Source organism: Lutjanus erythropterus, chromosome 16 (genome assembly GCF_056507025.1).
Source record: "Lutjanus erythropterus isolate fLutEry1 chromosome 16, fLutEry1.hap2, whole genome shotgun sequence".
Lineage (NCBI taxonomy): Eukaryota > Metazoa > Chordata > Actinopteri > Lutjaniformes > Lutjanidae > Lutjanus > Lutjanus erythropterus.
In genome coordinates this window covers 25,689,777-25,709,252 of record NC_139332.1, presented here as the reverse complement: position 1 = coordinate 25,709,252, position 19,476 = coordinate 25,689,777, and the positions used below count along the sequence as shown (strand labels likewise).

At 38.8% G+C, this 19,476-nt stretch overlaps 1 protein-coding gene across 1 annotated transcript in view; it reads left to right on the top strand.

The window, feature by feature from the left end:
• The window catches only part of crybg2 (crystallin beta-gamma domain containing 2), a 60,906-nt gene extending 44,424 nt beyond the window's left edge, over positions 1-16,482 (top strand). Inside the window, exons 7-24 of the mRNA XM_084739101.1 lie at positions 3,055-3,102; positions 4,873-4,991; positions 7,167-7,392; positions 8,248-8,387; positions 8,559-8,685; positions 9,087-9,122; positions 9,250-9,389; positions 9,596-9,722; positions 10,906-11,057; positions 11,142-11,268; positions 11,360-11,389; positions 12,099-12,211; positions 13,298-13,427; positions 13,509-13,648; positions 13,891-14,014; positions 14,626-14,784; positions 14,901-15,060; positions 16,115-16,482. Coding sequence (XP_084595227.1) covers positions 3,055-3,102; positions 4,873-4,991; positions 7,167-7,392; positions 8,248-8,387; positions 8,559-8,685; positions 9,087-9,122; positions 9,250-9,389; positions 9,596-9,722; positions 10,906-11,057; positions 11,142-11,268; positions 11,360-11,389; positions 12,099-12,211; positions 13,298-13,427; positions 13,509-13,648; positions 13,891-14,014; positions 14,626-14,784; positions 14,901-15,060; positions 16,115-16,203 — 2,187 coding nt within the window. The 3' untranslated portion in view covers positions 16,204-16,482. The remainder of the gene's footprint in view (positions 1-3,054; positions 3,103-4,872; positions 4,992-7,166; positions 7,393-8,247; positions 8,388-8,558; positions 8,686-9,086; positions 9,123-9,249; positions 9,390-9,595; positions 9,723-10,905; positions 11,058-11,141; positions 11,269-11,359; positions 11,390-12,098; positions 12,212-13,297; positions 13,428-13,508; positions 13,649-13,890; positions 14,015-14,625; positions 14,785-14,900; positions 15,061-16,114) is intronic.
• The last annotated feature ends 2,994 nt before the right edge of the window (positions 16,483-19,476 follow it).

The window sequence follows — 19,476 nt, the reverse complement described above, 5'->3', positions numbered from 1 at the left end:
CAATTTCCAGCCCTAGCGCCAAATCATGACAGAAGTTATCTCAGCTTTTTCATGTAGAGCATGTCCTTTTCCTATATATTTCACAGAGACAGTGGCGAGGAAAAACTCCCTTTTAGCAGGCAGAAACCTCGAGCAGAACCAGACTCTGGGTGGGCGGCTATCTGCTGTAACCGGTTATTCTTTTGCATTCATTGTTTTATGTGACTGAGACTATGAATTCACGGCAGCGCAGTCGGTGCAGTTTTACACCATCTAAGATCAACACGTAAATCAGCTGTAAGGAAAACCTGTGAGACCGACTCAAGTGTCGCAACCAGACAGCTTATAATACCATGTCAACATTCCTCCATTGTCTCAGCATTTGTCACTCAACAGTTTGAATCAGGTTTTTCTTTTGAAAGGCATCAACATACAACACGCTACACATGTTACACGCTGGAGTAATGTAAGCTTAGACTTTTAGTCTGTACTCATTATGCAATATGACAACATATAGCAGCCCATTAATATTTGGTGGCCTTGCTACCCTGGCATTTGGCCTCTGTGCCCACAAAAAATTGACAAGACCAGAGGCCCAGTGGCCTTGTCTAAAAATGTTAAAATTTCAGGCCTCAGTACGAGAATTGGAAAATGCTCCAATACCACCAAAAAGGCTGGTATCAGTGGGTATGTGGGTCTATACACCAACCCGATACAAAGTCATTTAAAAACTCCAAAATAAGACCCTTTTTTCCCCAGGATGGCGAAGTCAGAGGGTTAATAGTTTAGGCCTACAGCTGTTAAAAGTATTAATAATATCCATTTGATAACATATTGAACATTTAGGTATCAATATCAGGAAGGAGAACATGGCATCGCAACATTTCTAAATTTCTTTTACCTATCTGGCTAGCACACTTTTTGACACTGCATGTAACAACAACACTTCACAGTACTCCAACTACAAAAATACCTTACAATTAAAAAAATAATAGATTGGTGAGTTTGCTGTGGCCCTGCCTTTAATATTCAGGATATTTTTGGCACAACTTACTGTAGTTTGGCCCATGTGACCCTTGTTCTCTTTGCTTCGGTAAAACGTTTATTTCTTCTGTCATGAAAAGCACCATACAAGTGAAGTCCATACATTGTTTTTATGTGAAAAAAGAGGTTTACATTTACTAACTCTTGACTCAGAATGCAAGAACAATTGCAGGAAAGTGACAAATGGAAGGAAGGTCAAAGCTTTTTTTAAAAAAATTCTGCTCTATGGTGGGAAACTGTTTTGTTGTTGCGTGGGTCTGTGAACAGCAGTGAGTCACTCTTTTATTTACTAGGTCAGTGCTGAAAAGGCACCAGACAGCCATTCAGTCCCCCCCTGCATGCTTTCACTGTATAAAGGTGTCCTGTTGCAATTTAGAAAAGTCCAGATACCATTGTGTCCTGAAGGATTAGTTAAATTGGGATGAGAATGGTTTTATTTTTTTTTCTCAAAATGTATCTAATTGAAAACTTTTCCAAATTAAATTAGTGCAGGGACAGACACTGATGACAATGAGTTGAAACAGAAGCCTCTTTAGGAGGCCCTCTTTGGTCGGTAACGTGAGCCACATGATAACCTGTTTCCTACAGAGCTTCCAGAGAGAAGAGGCCAAGTGATACCTGAGATCACACACACACACACACACACACACACACACACACACACACACACACACACACACACACACACACACACACACACACACACACACACCAATCTCTTTGGTAAATCTATATGCGAATTAGACAGTGCCAGCCTGCTACCACATTCCAAGTTGCACAAGTAAACATTCCAAAATTCCGAGATTCAGCGACACGGAAATGCTCACCATACACGCCCTTCGAACAGGTGAAAACAGTGAGTTTATTCATCACTTGCTTGGTGCTCTGTGCACTCTTCAGGTGAGCTCATGCTGATGCTGAAGCACCAAAAAGCATCAGGTTAAACAGGTACAGGGGAGGAATGTACTCCCACCTGTCAAAGAGGTGCTTGTTTTGTCATGAATGATGCCCTCCATCCTCACTTCTCCCCTCTGACGCCCCCACAACCTGTTGAGCAGGCTGACATGAACGTCAACAATGCCTGGATTGTCTGGCATGTGTAAATTCACAGAAGTTGAAACTGGGTGTCATCTAAGTGATCACTGAGGTCATTGCTGTATTTTGCATTTGACACCTGGAGTGATATATTGGCTCACCATCCTCTATTGTCCTCAGTTCCTCTGTAGATGAAGATTTAAAGGGATACTTAGGATTTTTTTGAAGTGTGGTTGTAGGAGGTATCCGTAGTATCCTCGGTCAGCCGGACAATGTACTTTAGTCCCCTACAAACAGGCCCTAAAAAAAATAGACATCAGTTTAAATATATGCTATATTTAGAGTATTTAAACTGTTTTATCTTGATGTCAGGTAGCCTTTTCAACGGGAAATCACCACTTTGTAAGTCAAATATCGCTCTCTCCCAACCAACCATAGGCAAAATAAGTAATTCAAACCCAGAACATAGGAGTTGCTGGTCTGCCACTGCCTAAATCTGCCTAGATTGTGTGACTTTGGTGTTTTCAAAGGTTAGTTTACATTCATAAAAGTCGCACAATAACACAAACAATCATGGCAGTAGTAGACCAACAGTTCACACATTCTTCCATAGAGTTTAGAGAGAGTGACATTTGGCTTAGATAACAGTGGTTTCTCGCCTTAAAATGCTGTCTGACTGCAAGTTAAAGCACTGAAAATATTTGAAATATAGTGCATACTTAAATATTATTGTTAAGTTTCTCATACAACCCCATTTCAAAAACTATCCCTTTAAGTCAGCTAAAATTAATGTAATAGTCTGTGATATGGCCTTAAAATTGATGATTATAATCAATTGGTTCAGAAGTTCATTCTGTATTTTCACGTGTTAATAATAATATTAGTGATAGCGTTGCTCTAATATATCTTATATTTCCTTGCAAAGAAACAAATGCTCTGCTAAATACTATACATTGGAAAGTTTGCTAAAATGTTTTTCTTTTTCTTTGTCCATAGCTCACGAAAGAGAAGGAACACGGGAAGCTCAATCCTCGTCCTGGAAAGGTGAGTCTCCACAAACAAAACACTCGATCACACTTCAACCACGTGAGGCAGCTGAGATAAATGTTCAAGTTCACAGTCAAAGCTGACAGCCGCTGTGACTGATTAACTTCAAGCTGTTTTTGTACTGTTGAACCAAACTTTATTCTAAAAGCAGGTGTTTTAAAGCAGGGCCATATTTTTCACAGTAAAAACTTTAGTTACACCATCACTGATTTACTTTAATCTTCAGACACAATCAGCACACGTCATTTACTCAGTAACAACTATGATGATGTATTTACCACTGACACACTGACATACTGATCGGCTGCTTTTACAGTGCTTGTTTTCACCTAAAGGTGGGTGTGGTTGTGGGACGTGATGTTTGGCTGCTCTCATCCATTGGCAAATGTTAGCACCCTAACACTCTATGTTAAAATAATGAATATGGCCAACATACCTTTGAAAACAGCAGCAGATTGTCATGCGGACGTTAGCATGTAGCTTAAAGCACTGCTAGCATGGCTGTAGGCTCTTGTTTTAGCTTAAAATGCATTTCTTATGACAGATATTTAAGGAATAATTACATACAGAATACACAAGAGAAAATACAAATAAATGTTCAATCAGTTTTTTGTGTCTATAATTAATGACAGAAAATATTAAAATGTAATATTGGCTTTCTACAGAACAATATAGGGGAATATTAGTTTAAATTTTCAGTCACTTATATTGAAATCGTGTCAGTATACGACAGATGTAATTGTCAAGTCAAAGGTAAGACTTTCACTCTTCTTTCTTTTCTGTTGGTTAACATGTGTCGTCCCATGAGGTCTATTTCACAATCCTTTTTCAGTAGAAACAACAGACTGTCTGGTAAAGGCTTTTGTTATTCATCAGGTAACCAAAAGCCTCTGTGGAATTTCAGGCTGTGATTGATGCAGTTCAACTGCATACCTGCCGCTTTTGCCTATCCCAGCCGGGCCGTGCACATTATTCACTTTTAAATGTCAGGCCTGCTCCTGCATGCAGCTGACGATTGTACGTTCTCTTACCGAGATTGTCCATAAAGGATCCTGAAAGCTGGAGGAGGAGCTGACATTTAGGCTGAGCTCCTGGGTAGTCTTCCACGCTGCAGGGCCTTAGACCCGACTGGACCAAACATGTCGATGCTGTAGATGTGAACCAGTTTTATGAAAACCTACTGCACTCAGATTCCAACTATTCTTTCTATGCAGACTGATTTTAGTATTGGTTTATGTTAATGTATTTCTTTTTTTTTCTTTATTTGTACAAGACGTCTGATGCTACTGTGCAACTCTGCAGCCACTTTCTACCTTTCTTGTATCCGATGTCTTAAGGGGATTAATATGAAACTTAAGATTCATGTTCGGATATGAAACTGGAGATAATGTCACTGGATAATATTGGTTCCATTCTTTAATTCCCCATAATCATACAAAGGATTCTTCTGCAGCAGAGGTCGATCTCTTGCCTGCAGTTATTTTTTGTCATTACTGTAATTATATCTGTTATATAATTCTCCCCTTTCCTTGTAAAATGCTTCTAATATTAAAATCAGTTTCTTAATCACTGTGTTTTATTTGATAAATGTCTCACTTTGCAGAGCTTTAGATCTCATTATTAGGCTGCAGAGCCGTAGGGAAATGCCTTTCAGCCACAGAGCCAGACTTCACACCTGTGTTGGCAAACATTTTGCCCTGCTGAAATGAGGAAAACAGGGGAATCCCTATTATTATCTCCTCTTACATCCGCCCATGTTTTCTCCAGATGTTTATCTTTGACCGGCCAGGAATGTGCGGCCAGAGGATCGAGGTGCGCAGTGATGTCGTTGATGCTACGCCGTGGGAGCTGGAGGAGACCATCTCCATCAGGGTCGTCAGAGGAGGGTGAGTGGTTGAACTGCTCACACTTTTGCTAAGCTCACATGCGTTTGCTCCCCCAAAATTCCCCTTAAAGGTAGAATAAGTAGGATTTGTCGATTGCTATATCTAAATGTACCAGAAAGTCCCTCATTTCCCATAATGCCTGGACTAAGTAAGTCTGTTAAGTTTGCTGTTTAATGTTCCAAAATGCAAATATTACCTTTGGCTGTTACATGTCTTGACCATAGCTTTTTGATTTTTCTTTCCTTAAAAGTTCTTGTCCCCAGCATAAGTTTGGGAAATGCTGGACTAAAGTGAATTTTAGCTTTTTAGGCAGATCTAAATAAGGCTGTATCATATGTGCCCTACAGTTAAAACTGAAATCAGAAACAAATATCACTGTCCTCAGGACACTGCGCTCCCAATGTACCAATACATGCGACCAGGCCCATCTTTTCTCATTAATTATAGCCGTATACAAACTAAATCTGCGTCTAATGCCACCAGCACATATTTGGCGCTGCATTAAAGATGAGGCTTCCTCAGATCTACCTATCAAAGCTGATAAGATGACACCAACTTGTTTTTCTTGAACTGTAAGGTCTGTAATTAAACAGTGTTTTTTCTAATAGTCTCTTATCTCCGGTTGTCCTCTTGTAGCATCAAAACACGCTATTGATGCACTGTAGTCGTGCAAATGCCTTCAATAGTTAACACACCCATGCACAAGTTTAAATACACGCTTGCCTCAGATGTGGAATGTTTGATCAAATGCAGCCAAGAGTGTGAACCTGCAGTAACACTGATGTTACTGCTCTGGCCTGTCCTACTAACACCATGCTAACACTTGTTTGGCTTCCTATAAACAGATCATTATACTGTCAACTCACACGTCACTCTGCAGCACAGCCCAAACCACAACTAATGCTGGAATCAAAGAGTTTTTATCTGAAGTTTCTATCCCCTTAATCCCAGTCTTAAACTAATATCTGGTTCTTTTTATTAAGAGATTTACCTCATTCAGATAGCACTGTGCTGAAGTTCAGAGAGAGTTCAGAGAGTTTCCATTTTATTCTACTTCATACTTCTGTTAAATTACACCTCAGACTAGGATATTGTAGTTTTTGTATTGCATTGTACATACGAAATGTTGGAGAAGCCTATAAAATAAAATGCATTATTAAAGATTACTAACACTTTTATTGACGGCCATGTTTATAACATACTTATTACACTGTGCTCGTAGCAGTGTGTGATTTGGTTGTACGTGCATGCTTTATAACAATTATCATAACATCTAGAGCATTTTATAATGATTTAGAAGGTCAAGTATCATAATACATCATAAATGCAGGTCACTCACTAACTTTTATTTTGCAAGGATCGTAGTGTATTACAGTTCTCAAGGAGGTAATATATTATAATCACTGTCATATGCATTATAATATGATTGTAAGTTACTGTAAGTGGTCATTTGGTGCTTTATGTAATTGAATCCCTGAGGTATTGGCAGGTATAATCCATTACAAGCTTGTTTTAAGTCACTTTTGGTCGTTGTTGCTTGTGTTTCAGTAGTCATGAATTATTATGATACTTGACATTATATGCTATTTTAAAATGATTTATAATGTTCCTTGATTATTGTTATGAAGCTTTTTTTATGAGTGCTTGTAACTATAATTATACATTGCTATGATCACAGTATAATGCATTTTAAATATGTTTATAACACATTACAATGCGTTGCAGACCCGGGTGTCATTGAAACCGTTACAAGATAAAACCAGCAGTTCCCAATCTTTTGGCTGGTGACCCCTTAGAAAAAAGAAGTTTGTTGGGGCCCCCTGTCATGTTTCAGATGTCTATGAGTTGTTAGCAGTTAAACCAAAGAGTGTTTTTTCTCTTTTAAACTTCTTGCGTGGTTTCGTGTAAAAATTTAATTAAGTTTTGCTAAACAGCGATCACTGCAGTTACAGTTAACTGACAATTATGGGATAATGCTTAATCAAATAGCAGCATAATATCAGAATAATGAGATACTTTGCTCTGCATATGTGGAAACTATTTATATTAATAATAATACTATTTATATCAACATGATCTGTGAATTTTATAAAAACGTGTAGGAGAACTGTAGCACAGATCAGTCATTAGATGTTGTAACCTAATGACCTTTCATTGCCCCCCTTTCCTCCTCAGATGGGTGCTGTATGAGAAACCCAACTTCAAAGGGGAGAAGTTCGCTCTGGACGAGGGCGACATCGAGCTCACCTGCCCCTTCAGCCCTCCAGAGGAGCAGCTGCAGAACGGACAGACGGAGGGCGAGGCGCAGAACGGAGAGCAGAACGGGAACACGAGCGACGTGCAGACAGAGAACAAGCCGGCCAGGAGGTTCATCATCGGATCCATTCGAAGAGCTGTCAGGGTAAGATGAGTTCAGGTTTCTGTTGTGTCTGCTTGTTGCCAGAAACAGCTGACACACACCCTCATTTCAGATTTCTGATATAATCAGTTATGATAAAATACAGTGGGAATCCATTTTATTGTAATTATTATCTCCATACCATTGTTATCTGATGCTTAAAGGCTGAACGTTTCCACTGATGTTTGGCACGGTATGTTCAGTCTGTGACTACAGTATGTGCTGTTTAACTCAGTAGCACCATCTAGTGTCAAAAGTAGGACCAAGCACCTGTCGCTCTGACTTCTGCAAAAGTCTAAGTGCATAAGGTGTATAACTATTAACTGAACTGAAAATGACCATTTAAGAATAAATAGAGAATTTTGCAGTGCATTTATGTTCAATACAATCATGTTCTCTAAGAAATTTGGCACTGGTTTGTTTTTGGCATCATAATTTGGTATATAGACTTATTTAACTGTTGTGTTTCACTACTGATGCAAACAAACTAGAGCCAGATTCATATATATTGTATTGGTGTTACAGTGCAACAAGAAAATCCCTAAAAACAGACAAAAACATTAAAAATAAATAAATTAATTAATTAATAAATAAACAAGATCCAGGAAGTGTTGCTTAACATTAAGTGGTGGGGCCAACCATGGAAAAAAAAAACAAGGCACTCCAGTTTTTTTTTTCCATGAAGACTCTTAAAAGTGGCTCTTAAATATACATATCCACCTTAAAAGTCGATTCTTGTTTTGGCAATAAAAACTGTTGTTTGTTGCATGTTTTCTTCGTCCCCTCAGGACTACAGCATTACAACCTGTTATTTTCTTGTTTACATGACATTAATGGACTCTCTCTGTCCTTCATCAGGACTACAGCGTCCCAGAAATCAGTCTTTTCCCAGAGGAGAACGCAGAGGGGAAGAAGGTCATCTTCAGAGACACATCTGAGGACGCCAGGATTTTTGGCTTCCCCATCAAGGCGAATTCTATCATCATTAATGCCGGGCTGTGAGTTATCAACTCATGAGACTCATGAGAACATGCGTGGTCGTTTTGATGAATTTCTCTGATGTTACTGATCTGCCATTAGTGTTTATTTGGAGAGACAAATTTTTACCACATCAGATTAATATTACTTTCGTTTGTTTCGCTCATATTTTCCTCCTCTCTCCTGCTCAGATGGCTCGTGTACGCGCATCCCTTCTTCCAGGGCGTACCACGTGTCCTGGAGGTGGGGGGGTACTCTAACCCTGCAGCCTGGGGAGTGGAAAAGCCCTATGTGGGGTCACTACATCCACTCAAAGTAGTAAGTGACATTTTACTGTAAAAAAGAATGACAGGTCTTTAATTTCCTTTTAAAAATACAGAGAAAGATGGTCTGCATTTTTAATTAGCTGAAGTTTTCCTACACTTTATACTTTTATACTTTAGAGTTTCTTTTTTAGGTAATCCAATAAAAAGGGAGTTACAGGAGTCTGAACAACTATAAATGAAAGTGTGGCTGAATATTTCAGCATTTTTCTGAGTTAAAAAAAAAATCTTAAGCCTATGTTTTAATGACAAGGTTAAAATGACAGTTAAGATTTAAAATAGTATGCATGTATCTAGATCCGTATGTATAGAAGTATCCAGAAGCGCTGTTCTTCACCAGTCTTCTACATCCCCTGATTGTTTGCTGTAAGTGAATTTGTTTCTTTTTTATCACAGGGTGAACCAAGAGTGGAAAATATGAGTGAACCAAAGGTAAAAAAAAAAAAAAGTAAAAGTAAATCAAAGTATTGAGACCTTGAAACTGCTTATTAGACAGAATGACATCCATGTTTCCTGACAATGAAAAAGTCATACCCCGATTCTCACTCTCCACCTGCAGATGGTGATCTACGACAAGCCCTACTTCTCTGGCAAATCGAGGACCATAACTTCCACCATGAGAGATTTCATGACCAGAACAGACAGGCAGCAGTCAGTCTTTATGTACAGCGTCGGCTCCCTGAAAGTCCTGGGAGGAATGTGAGTGCTGCTTCGTGATGTTTGTATTCACTGAACCTTGAACAGACATATTAATGATCATGAATGAGTTTGGTTATATTAATACGGCTGCACAGTTAAGGTGGGGTATGAGAGAATATAAAATAAACAGCTCCCAGGCTTAAATAACTGCAGTTTTATCAGATGTGCATGCTTTTGAAGTCATTAGTCTCCCTCTGTTGCTGCAGCTGGGTGGGCTACGAGAAGGAGGGCTTCCGAGGCCACCAGTACCTGCTAGAGGAGGGAGAGTATCATGACTGGAGGGTGTGGGGAGGCTGTGATGCTGAGCTGCGCTCCGTCAGGGTGATAAAAGCGGTAAGTTGCAGGAAATATTTCACTGCTGTTAATATTTTGTTAATAAGTAAATTGTTTAATCTTTCTAAATTCAAAAGCAAAGATGTGGGAGATTAAAAGGCCAAGAGATTGTTTTCAAGCCTCCCTGCCAGCGTAAGCTGTGGCTGGAAGCATTATGTTTCTGGGTTGTCTGTCCGTCTGTCTGTCTGTCCCTCTGTCCATACGTGTGCATGTCCCATTCTTGTGAATGCATTATCTCAAGAGCGCCTTGAAGGAATGTCTTCAAACTTGGCACAAATGTCCGCTTTGGTGGTCAAAGGTTACTGTGACCTCATGTCTGTCCAGTTTTAATATATGGGATACATCTGGAAGTACAAACGTCCCTTTGGACTGATAAGAATTTAGGCATCAGAGGTCACGGTGACTCACAAAACACATTATTGGCCATAACTCTATTTCCCAAACTGGAGCGAGGGATGAACAGGAGAGAAAAATGGAGTGAAACAAAGTTAAATGAATATTATTTATGTCAGGGGAATAAACAACCGTTCGTTCACACTATCACGCTCACCTTTATTTCTCTAAAATTCAACCTGAATCCCTTTTTAACAGTAGCTTCCCCAATTATTGTTAATGATTGATAATAATTGATCATAATTGTGAAGTGGTTGGGCACCGTGCTGTGTATGATTGAATTATTTTACTTTTGTTTAATGACCTCGTTTTAGCCTAGGCCATAAAGGCCTAATCTAGTCTAATAAATGACTTTGCACTTTGATAAATGGCCTTTGTAATGTTGATACTGAGAGCCACGAGTCGAATTACATGAAACGGAAACATGACATCAGAGTTTTAATTTGGACTCAGAATTATTGACTCAAGATATGATTTACAAGTTACAATACAGTAATGAAAAGACAGTGGCAGCCGGCACTTGATTTATGTGTAGATGTTGACTTCTGCAGCGCGTAATAACCACATTATCTTTAACACTCAGGCGCTGTTTGGACTGTACTTTTCTTCAGTCTTCACTATGCAATATGGGTGTCATGATTTAAATTCTAAATCAAAAATCAGTTGAAATAAGTCTAATTAAAAATTGATTTCACATTTATTGTATTAATATGATATGTAACCAGGGCACTGTCGAAAATGACTTCAGTGTAATTTAGGTAAGTTAACCCGTTTTCTTCCTCTCCTGCAGGACCTGACAGACCCCTTGATGGTGATGTTTGAGCAGCCAGAAGAAGATGGAGCGGAGGGGGAGAACACCTTCGAGGTGACGGAGGCCATTCCTGACGTCGAACTGTTTGAGTACAAAACCTCCACGCGCTCCATCCACGTGCTCAGCGGGGCGTAAGTTGACGTACTATATTTACTGCACTGACTGAAGTGTTACTCTAACACAAAAATCAAACTAACTGTTTGTTTTCCTTCCAGGTGGGTCGCCTACTCCCACGTGGACTTCTCTGGGAACCAGTACATCTTAGAGAAAGGTTTCTACAATAACTGTGGTGACTGGGGCTCTCAGGACAACCGCATCTGCTCAGTGCAGCCCATCCTGATGGTGAGGAGGTCAAAAACCTGTCAGCAAGATTTCACAAGTGTACTGATATTATAATGTTTCTCACATTTTTGTTGTCTGTGTTTTTTTTTAGGCTCCAAGTGACACAAAGATCAGGAATGAGGTGAGTACAGTCTTGATATTCTGAGTTTTATGTTGTTTAATGCACCTGAGTCAAGTTTGAAGTCTAATAAATAGTTTGTATTATCTAAAGTTTTATCTCACGTAAAAGGGATATTTTTGTGCAGAGCTTGCTATTCAAATGACCACACCCTCTTTGGAAACTGACTAAAACTAAACTAAACCGAAGACAAAAAAAAAAAAAAAAAAAAACGAAATATACATAATAACACTGCAGAGCACTCATGCAACCTTTTGGCTCGAGCTGGTTCATGTGCTGCATCCTGCACTTCGCTCCATGCAGAGAAAACACCATTATTTGCATTGGAACAAGCCAAAGGTGGAGTTCATGTTTCACTTGACCTTTTTCATTTAAATGTTGTAAGTGAAATATTAAATAGCAAGTATAGTGTACTGCATTGTAAAAAAGACCTGTAATCAAACGACTAGTGACCTCGCGTGAAAACTTTGACTCATGATGTGAAAATAAGATAAATCCTTTTTTCATAGGACTTGAGCAACACTGTAGCTGTAGAAAGTGCTGTAAGGTTTACATTTCTAAATAACATGTTCAAGGGTTTACAATCTGAATGGAGGAAGAAAAAGTTTTTTTTCTAACTTACTCCATGAAGGTCATGAACCCTTGAAAATAAAAATGACCGATCTCTCACTTTCTTTTCCGTCATCTTCTTTATCTGTCCTCTGTCTCTCAGGTAATACTGTACTCTGAGCCAGACTTCCAGGGTGAGTGTCACTTTATAGACCGCAACCAGGAAGCAGTGTCGGAAAAACTACTGACCAAGTCCTGCCGAGTGTCCGGTGGAAGGTGAGGAGCCTTTAACAAGGCATAAGAATTATCCAACAAACAAAGAACAAGGAAGGAAAGCAAAAAAAAGTATATCATGTGTAAAAAGGCTGATAATGCAAGTCTGAAAAATTAAATATGGGCATGTGCATAAGACTGTCATTAGTCAAGTCATTAAACTGTCATAATCATGTCCATGTGCACCATGTGCAGTGTCTTTATGGGTCTTTATGACTGCTGTCATTAAATGTCGTTTGGTCAATTATTATGTCATCTTTAATGCAAAGTTGACATTCTTTGAGACGTCTTTGTTATGACAACTTGACATTAACCAAGGCACAAATGTCTTTGTTATGACAGTGTGACATTAATCAAGACAATATAACCTGTCAGTGTCTTTGGTACTGTACTCTGTCCGCCCTTATAACATTTAATGACATCTTTATGACAAGCCCAAGTGGTACCACTTTACTTTGAAATCCAGGAAATTATTTATGACACTGTTACAAAAGTATTTGACAGTGTATTAACACTTACTAACATCTTTATGACAAGTACAAAATGTACTCGTTTATTCAAGGTCAAGGATTCTTGACACACTCAGGACGGTCATTCTCAAAACCGACCACATGCAACGGTATAATGTAATATTAAGACATTACGCTACTTTCTTTAAGTTTGATAATGTCATGTTGTGTTGTCATGGTTAATGTCAGGTTGTCATAACAAAGACTTTATTGGCTTAATGTCAAGTTGTCCTAACAGACATTTTTTTCTAAGTTAATATCAAGTTGGCATGAGAAAGACATTATTGTCTTAATTAATGTCAAGTTATCATAAAGACATTTTTGACTGTCAAGTTGTCATAAGAGAGACATCTTAAACAATGTAAACTTCAAAGATGCATCAAAGATAACATATTTGACCAAATGACACTTAAGGACAACAATCATAAATATTCATAAAGACATGACAGACGTCATGACATGGTTATGACAGTTTAATGACAGCCATATGCACAACCAGTTTAAATAAAGTGTTACCCACAGCATATATGTTGTAACTGATAGTGAATCAATACAAAAAACATTTTTCTTTGTCTTTCAGCTGGGTTGTCTATGCAGATAAAAAGTACTCTGGGAACATGTTTGTCTTATCTGAAGGAGACTATCCCAACCTAACCAGTATGGGGTGTCCTCCCGGCTTCACCGTCCGATCAGTCAAGGCCGTGCCGATGGTGAGAAAGCGCTCGTACGAAAAAAAATGTGCCGTTTTCTTTCCTCCGTGTTACTCTGAACCCCCGTCTCTCCCTGTCTAGACACTCTCTATTCCTTCCATCTCTCTGTTTGGCCTCGAGTGTCTGGAGGGCAGAGAGATCACCACAGACACAGAGATCCACAGCATGGTTGAAGAGGGCTTCAACAACCACATTCTGTCTCTCAGAGTCAACAGTGGCTGGTACGTGTTTGTCTTGCCATACAGTTTGCTATGCGTTTGCTGGTTTACATTTTCTTTTTGCATTGTCATGATGTAACTTTCTGGTTCGACTTATGAGCAGATAATAACAAAAAGGTGGTTAAAACGATGATGGTAACTATTTTATCTTGTTTAGTAGAAGTAGTAGTTGTAGTACTTTGGACCCCTGTGTTTTCCATGTGATAATTAAGCAACAAATTCCTCTTGTCTCTCCTCCTTTCCAGCTGGGTGGTATGTGAACACAGCAACTACAGGGGGCGCCAGTTCCTATTGGAACCTATTGAAATCACCAACTGGCCAAAGTTTAGCTCACTACAGACTGTTGGCTCAATGTTCCCAGTCAGACAGGTTTGTTTGTCAATTTTGCAACCTCTTTTCAGCCATTAGGTACACATTTTCAAATGCAAAACTTGCATCCTGGCTATCACTAGTCTGAAGCACGGTCTGTAGTCTTCCTGTCACCTTGTACTGATAATAAGTTCTGACATTAACAAAAGTTGTGGATCATTTATTTTCTCAGTAGAACTTTTACTACTTTTGTGCAAAGAATAAATAATGGGCTGACTGGCCAGCTGCCCTGATCTCAGTCTTTTCCAGCACAGAATCGGTTAACCAAACATAAAGGTCTAGCAGCAGAAAAAAACAATTTAGACCCTAAATAGGAAGAATTGCATGCTTTGTAAGGCTTGTAGGTAGTGGCAAAAGAGTGTAATTTCATGTTTGAGTTTGCTGCGTTTCCAGCACTTAATGCCACTCCACGACTAGACACATCTTGTTATGCATAATAATCCTGGTGGAAATGATGTAAAACTGTGGGGATCTAAAGTGAAAACTCAAACCAGTCTTATGTGATGTTCTGCTGATAATCAAAAACATGATTTAGCTGTGCAGGATCCTCTTAAAATCTTGATCTAAGGATCTACGATATGAATAATTTTTGGTATTTTTGTCTCCTGCAGAAACGCTGCTTTTTCCGCATTAAGAACAAAGAGAGAGGCCACTTCATGTCTGTCCAGGGTGGAGTGGAGGAGATGAAAACGGGACGAGTGGTGGTGACTCCAGAGGTGGAGCCCATGAGTGACATTTGGTTCTATCAGGACGGCTTCATCAAGAACAAGGTAATGCATGATTGAAAGGTTATTATATATATGAGGTTATAATTCCAGCCATCTGATCGTGTTAACACTGGGGTGGTCTGATCATGTACTGCGTTATGTGTGTGTATGTGCTGTAGTTGTCCCAGAACATGAGCCTTCAGGTGATGGGAAACGTGGAGCCGGGAGCGAAGGTGGTTCTGTGGACAGAGACCCGGCAGCCTATCCAGAACTGGACCGCCCAGATGAGGGGCCTCATCACCAGCCTTACTTTCTCCGGCATGGTCTTGGATGTCAAAGGTATGAAAAGAAAACATGGAAGTTTTATAAACATTAATTTGACTTTTCACGTCAATGAATATGCTAAAAATTAAAGCAAAGATCGTAACCGTACATCAACAGCTGTTTTTATCTGGATCAAACAGTCATATGTGTCATACATGTAACATCAGTGGTATTAGCAAAGATAGGTTGCTGAAAAGTTTCTCTGACCTTCTCCACTACATATTTTTGGTCCTATTTCATTTGATTATTTTCCTCTTCACCTCTGACATGAGTGACCTGATCCACTTGACGGCTTGTTGACAATTTTGGATGCAGATCAGAAGTACAGGGTTCTCAGTGCAAAGTGCAATTATCCTTTGTCCCCAGTGCAACATGCATGCTTCCATGGTTACCTTATACTTATGCACCTTTTTCTCACATTATAGCACTTTATATTATCCAAACCTATAAAAATACATCTCTTTTTATAGATTTTGTAGTTGCGCTGTTATGTGTATACCATCATTGTTTATCTCTGCTGTGCTGCAAGCTGAATTTCCCTCAGTGGGACAATAAAGAAATGAACCAAACATAAAGTCATTTAAGTTCCCTCTTTAAAGTAAGAGCTGGAATGTGATCGCCTAAATTATTTATCAGCCTTAAATCCTCGATTGTTTCATCATATCACCTCTTGGTTAACTTTAACTGGTGCAGCTTAAATTTTTGTCTCTCTAAACAGTTTGTGTGTTTGCATTTGCACAAGTGTGTTTGCATTTATACGCATCATAAAGCAGCTTTTGGGTTCTCCATGTGAGCGACAGCCTCTCATCTTTTTAGGACAGTAAAGTAGTTAAAATAATAACCCATAGTGAAACACCTTGATAGTCCACTGTTACCGTGGTGTACCACATTAAGTAAATTCTTCTCTACTTGTGTCTCTGTGTGTATATTTTTACATTTAAAGAAATACTAAAGCATTGCTAGAGAAGTATTAGTAGAAAAATGTAATTTAAGTATGCAAAAAAATGGCCTTTTTCCCTTTTTTAGCCTGATGACATTATCAACAGGATATTTTTTTCTTTTTCTTCAGGTGGCAAAACATACGACAAGGACCACGTGGTGATTTTGCCGGAGAACGATGAGAGGCCGAGCCAACAGTGGGAGATACAGCTGCTGTAACCTGCTATAAAAACCTCATGTTTCTATTCACTAAACTTTCCTCAGCAGAGCACCAACAGTGCCTCTCCTTACAACTCCAGAACACTTCGTAAATATGCTGGGAACCAACACTACCACTGCCTCGCCATGTAATTTATTTCGGTGCCTCCAACTATGAACACTACAGCAGTAAGAATACAATGAAGCAATAGAGGCGCTGGAGCTGCACCAGACAGTTTGGTGCTTCGCAGTGTTTTGTGGTTTTGTTAGTTTGTACTCGAATAATGATTTCCTGTACACTGTAAGTGCCTTCACCTGCTGCAGCAACTGGGGTGATCACATGGGTCGGACAGCAAAAGTCAGTGCATTTTTGAGGACATACTGAACTATACAATCCCAGCATTTGAATGCAGTTCAGCCCACTTCACGTCTTTGACTTTGACCTTTATCCGATGTAATCTCTTGTCAAGAATTTGAGTATTCAAACTAGAACCTCCATTTTTGTATGATTCCAGGCTCATGCAAATTTCCTGACTGTAGAAGCACCTGTAGTTGATGCTTTCATGACTTTGTTTACAGTGGAGCAAATCAAGTTTTAGTTGCCTCTGTAGCGATCGGCAGCAAGTGGCTACCAATGCTTTACACAGACAGTGGACATATGAAGCCAAACAAATGCGTAGTGTGCAAGAAATGTATGCTATACTTTTTAAAGGTATTTTTTATATGTAATGTATGCATCAATGTATGTTTTGTGGGAAATGTTGCAGTTATGTATGCATCACATTGCATTGTGCAGTGCAATGAAATGGGTTGTGTGAGTCTGATTACTCTATTTCAAGTTATCAGCCATATGTTAATATTTGATACTAAAGATATGCTGTAAAATGTTATGTAAGAGGGAGTGGTTTAAAAATATTAAATAAAATTGTAAAATAAAACAAAGCTGACTAATTGATTTCAAAAGAATCATAGGTAGCACATTATTTGAAGCGGTGTGCGTTACACTGTCATAACCATGTTGTGGCACCTGTCCTGTCTTTATAAATGTTTATGACTGTGGTCGTTAAGTGTTGTTCTGCTAGGTTGACATGGTTTGAGATGTCTTTGTTCTGACAACTTGATATTAATCAAGCCAATAATGTCTTTGTTTTTGACAACTTCACTGAAAAAAGAAAGAAAGTAGGAAAAAGAGTCGACTTAAAATTTCAAATTAATCTAATTTCAAGGTATTCTAATACAGTTTTTGCATTTTGTACCCAAGTTAAACTCTTAAGTTTGGAGATAAACTAAAAAAATGTTTTGCTGACCTATAATCTTTATTGTAATTTAATTTTTCTTCTTTGGATAAACTTGAATTTTTGACTTTTAGAAACTTTTTTGGGTGCCTAAAAATTAAATGGTTTTAATTGAAAATATTAACATATTAACCTTTATTCATTTTGACTTAAGTGAGTTTACTCAATAATTTGTGAAATTTTGAGTTCTCTCAACTTTTTAAAAATTTTTTTACAGCGAAGTTGTCGTAGACATTATTTATTAATGTCAAGTTGTCATAACAAAGACATATCAAACAATGTAAACTTTGTATCAAAGGGCTGTGTCATCTGGCAGCTAGCTCCCGAGCTAACCGAGCTTACTATCTAACAACATGACAAAGACATTGACAGGTTATGTTGTCTCGTTTAATGTCAAGTTGTCATAACAAAGACATTGTTCTCTTGATTACTGTCAAATTGTCATAACAAAGACATCTCAAACAATGTCAACTTTGCATTAGAGGTGCTGTAACTGACTGAAGGACATGAACATTCATGAAGACTCCATGTTAATTACAGGTGTCATGACATGGTTATGACACTGTAAAGACAGTCTAATGCATGCCCACTTCTGTAACATGATGTGAAAATACATCCTGTTTCCACCATATTTTAACCCCAATATATCCACCCACTAAAACCCCACTTAATACCCTTTTAAGTCTGATTTATTTATATTTTTAATAAAAAATTGAAGTGTTTTTTGTTTAAACTGATGTAGAACTGAAGCATCTTTAGGTAGTACAATCAAAAGGCAGCTGCAGATGAGCTTCACAGGCTACACAGGTTTTTTGTTTCGTTTTTAAAAATCTGTCCGGTCACATAGATGTCCAACTCCTTTCTCTCTTGACACTGATCAGCCTTCAGCCGCCAGGTTTCCTCTCAGCTTGGTCAGTGTTTATGACATTCTGGTTTCCTCCACCTAAACAGACTGTTATGTTCATGAATCTTTTTAAAATGTTTGCCTGTCATTCATACTTCCCATCCCTGCGTTCACCCATTCATTCTTTCATCTATTCAGTGTCACTGCCTGTTTGAACTCAGGGTGAATGTCGGGTTGGTTGTCATGTATTTCTATAGACAATGGCTTTTTGAGTTTCACAAGCCAGCAAGAAGGGCACACGCTGCAAAATGGAAAACAAACCCTAATCCCACCTTATATTTCTGTTTATTTTTATATCCCATTGAGATATGCAGCATTTAAAATTGTTAAGTGGCAAACCTATTTTATCAGGTGACACTTTTTAGGTTGCGCTCTCCTACACTCCTAGTTTTTTATTGGCTGGAAAGTCAATTTACCATTTACCCTAACTGACACTTAAGTGACACCTCAACTGCTGTCAGTGACCTGCTCTACAAATAACAATTCAACTGCTTTCTCTGGTCACACATCAACTGACAATTCAATTTGTTCATCTCTTAGTCCTCAGATGACACTCAGTACTTCTTTTAGTATTATACTATGTCCATATTTCATGAGTTTCAAATGTCTCCACGGCAGAACTGCAGCAGTTAAATTAGTACTACCACAAAGTTGCCACTGCTGCTATAAGCTTTGTTTATAATAACCACAGAGGGTCTCATATTTCTTTGTGCCGTGCAGGTAGAAGTTGAGCAGCTGAGGCAGCGCCGTGTTTTCTGTTAGAGACGTGTGATATGTCTGTATCTCCCACTTCTTTTCTGTCCTCCTCTTCTGACTGAAGGAAAAGGGCGGAAAAATGTTTTTGAGTATCAGATTGTTGTCACTGGCAGCCACAAATGCAGGTGCTGAAAAGCCCTTTTGTTGGCTCACAATCAGGTTTTTGGAGCTAAAAGACCATCAGGTTATACATGAGCGCACCGGCCTCAGGAAGATCTGTTTTACCCTGAAACCAGACTCACATATAGATATGACTTGCATGTTGCCTGGTGGGTTTATTTATCAGATGTCTGCTCCACCTTGGTGAAAAACTGTTTAACGACAACAATGTTAACTTGA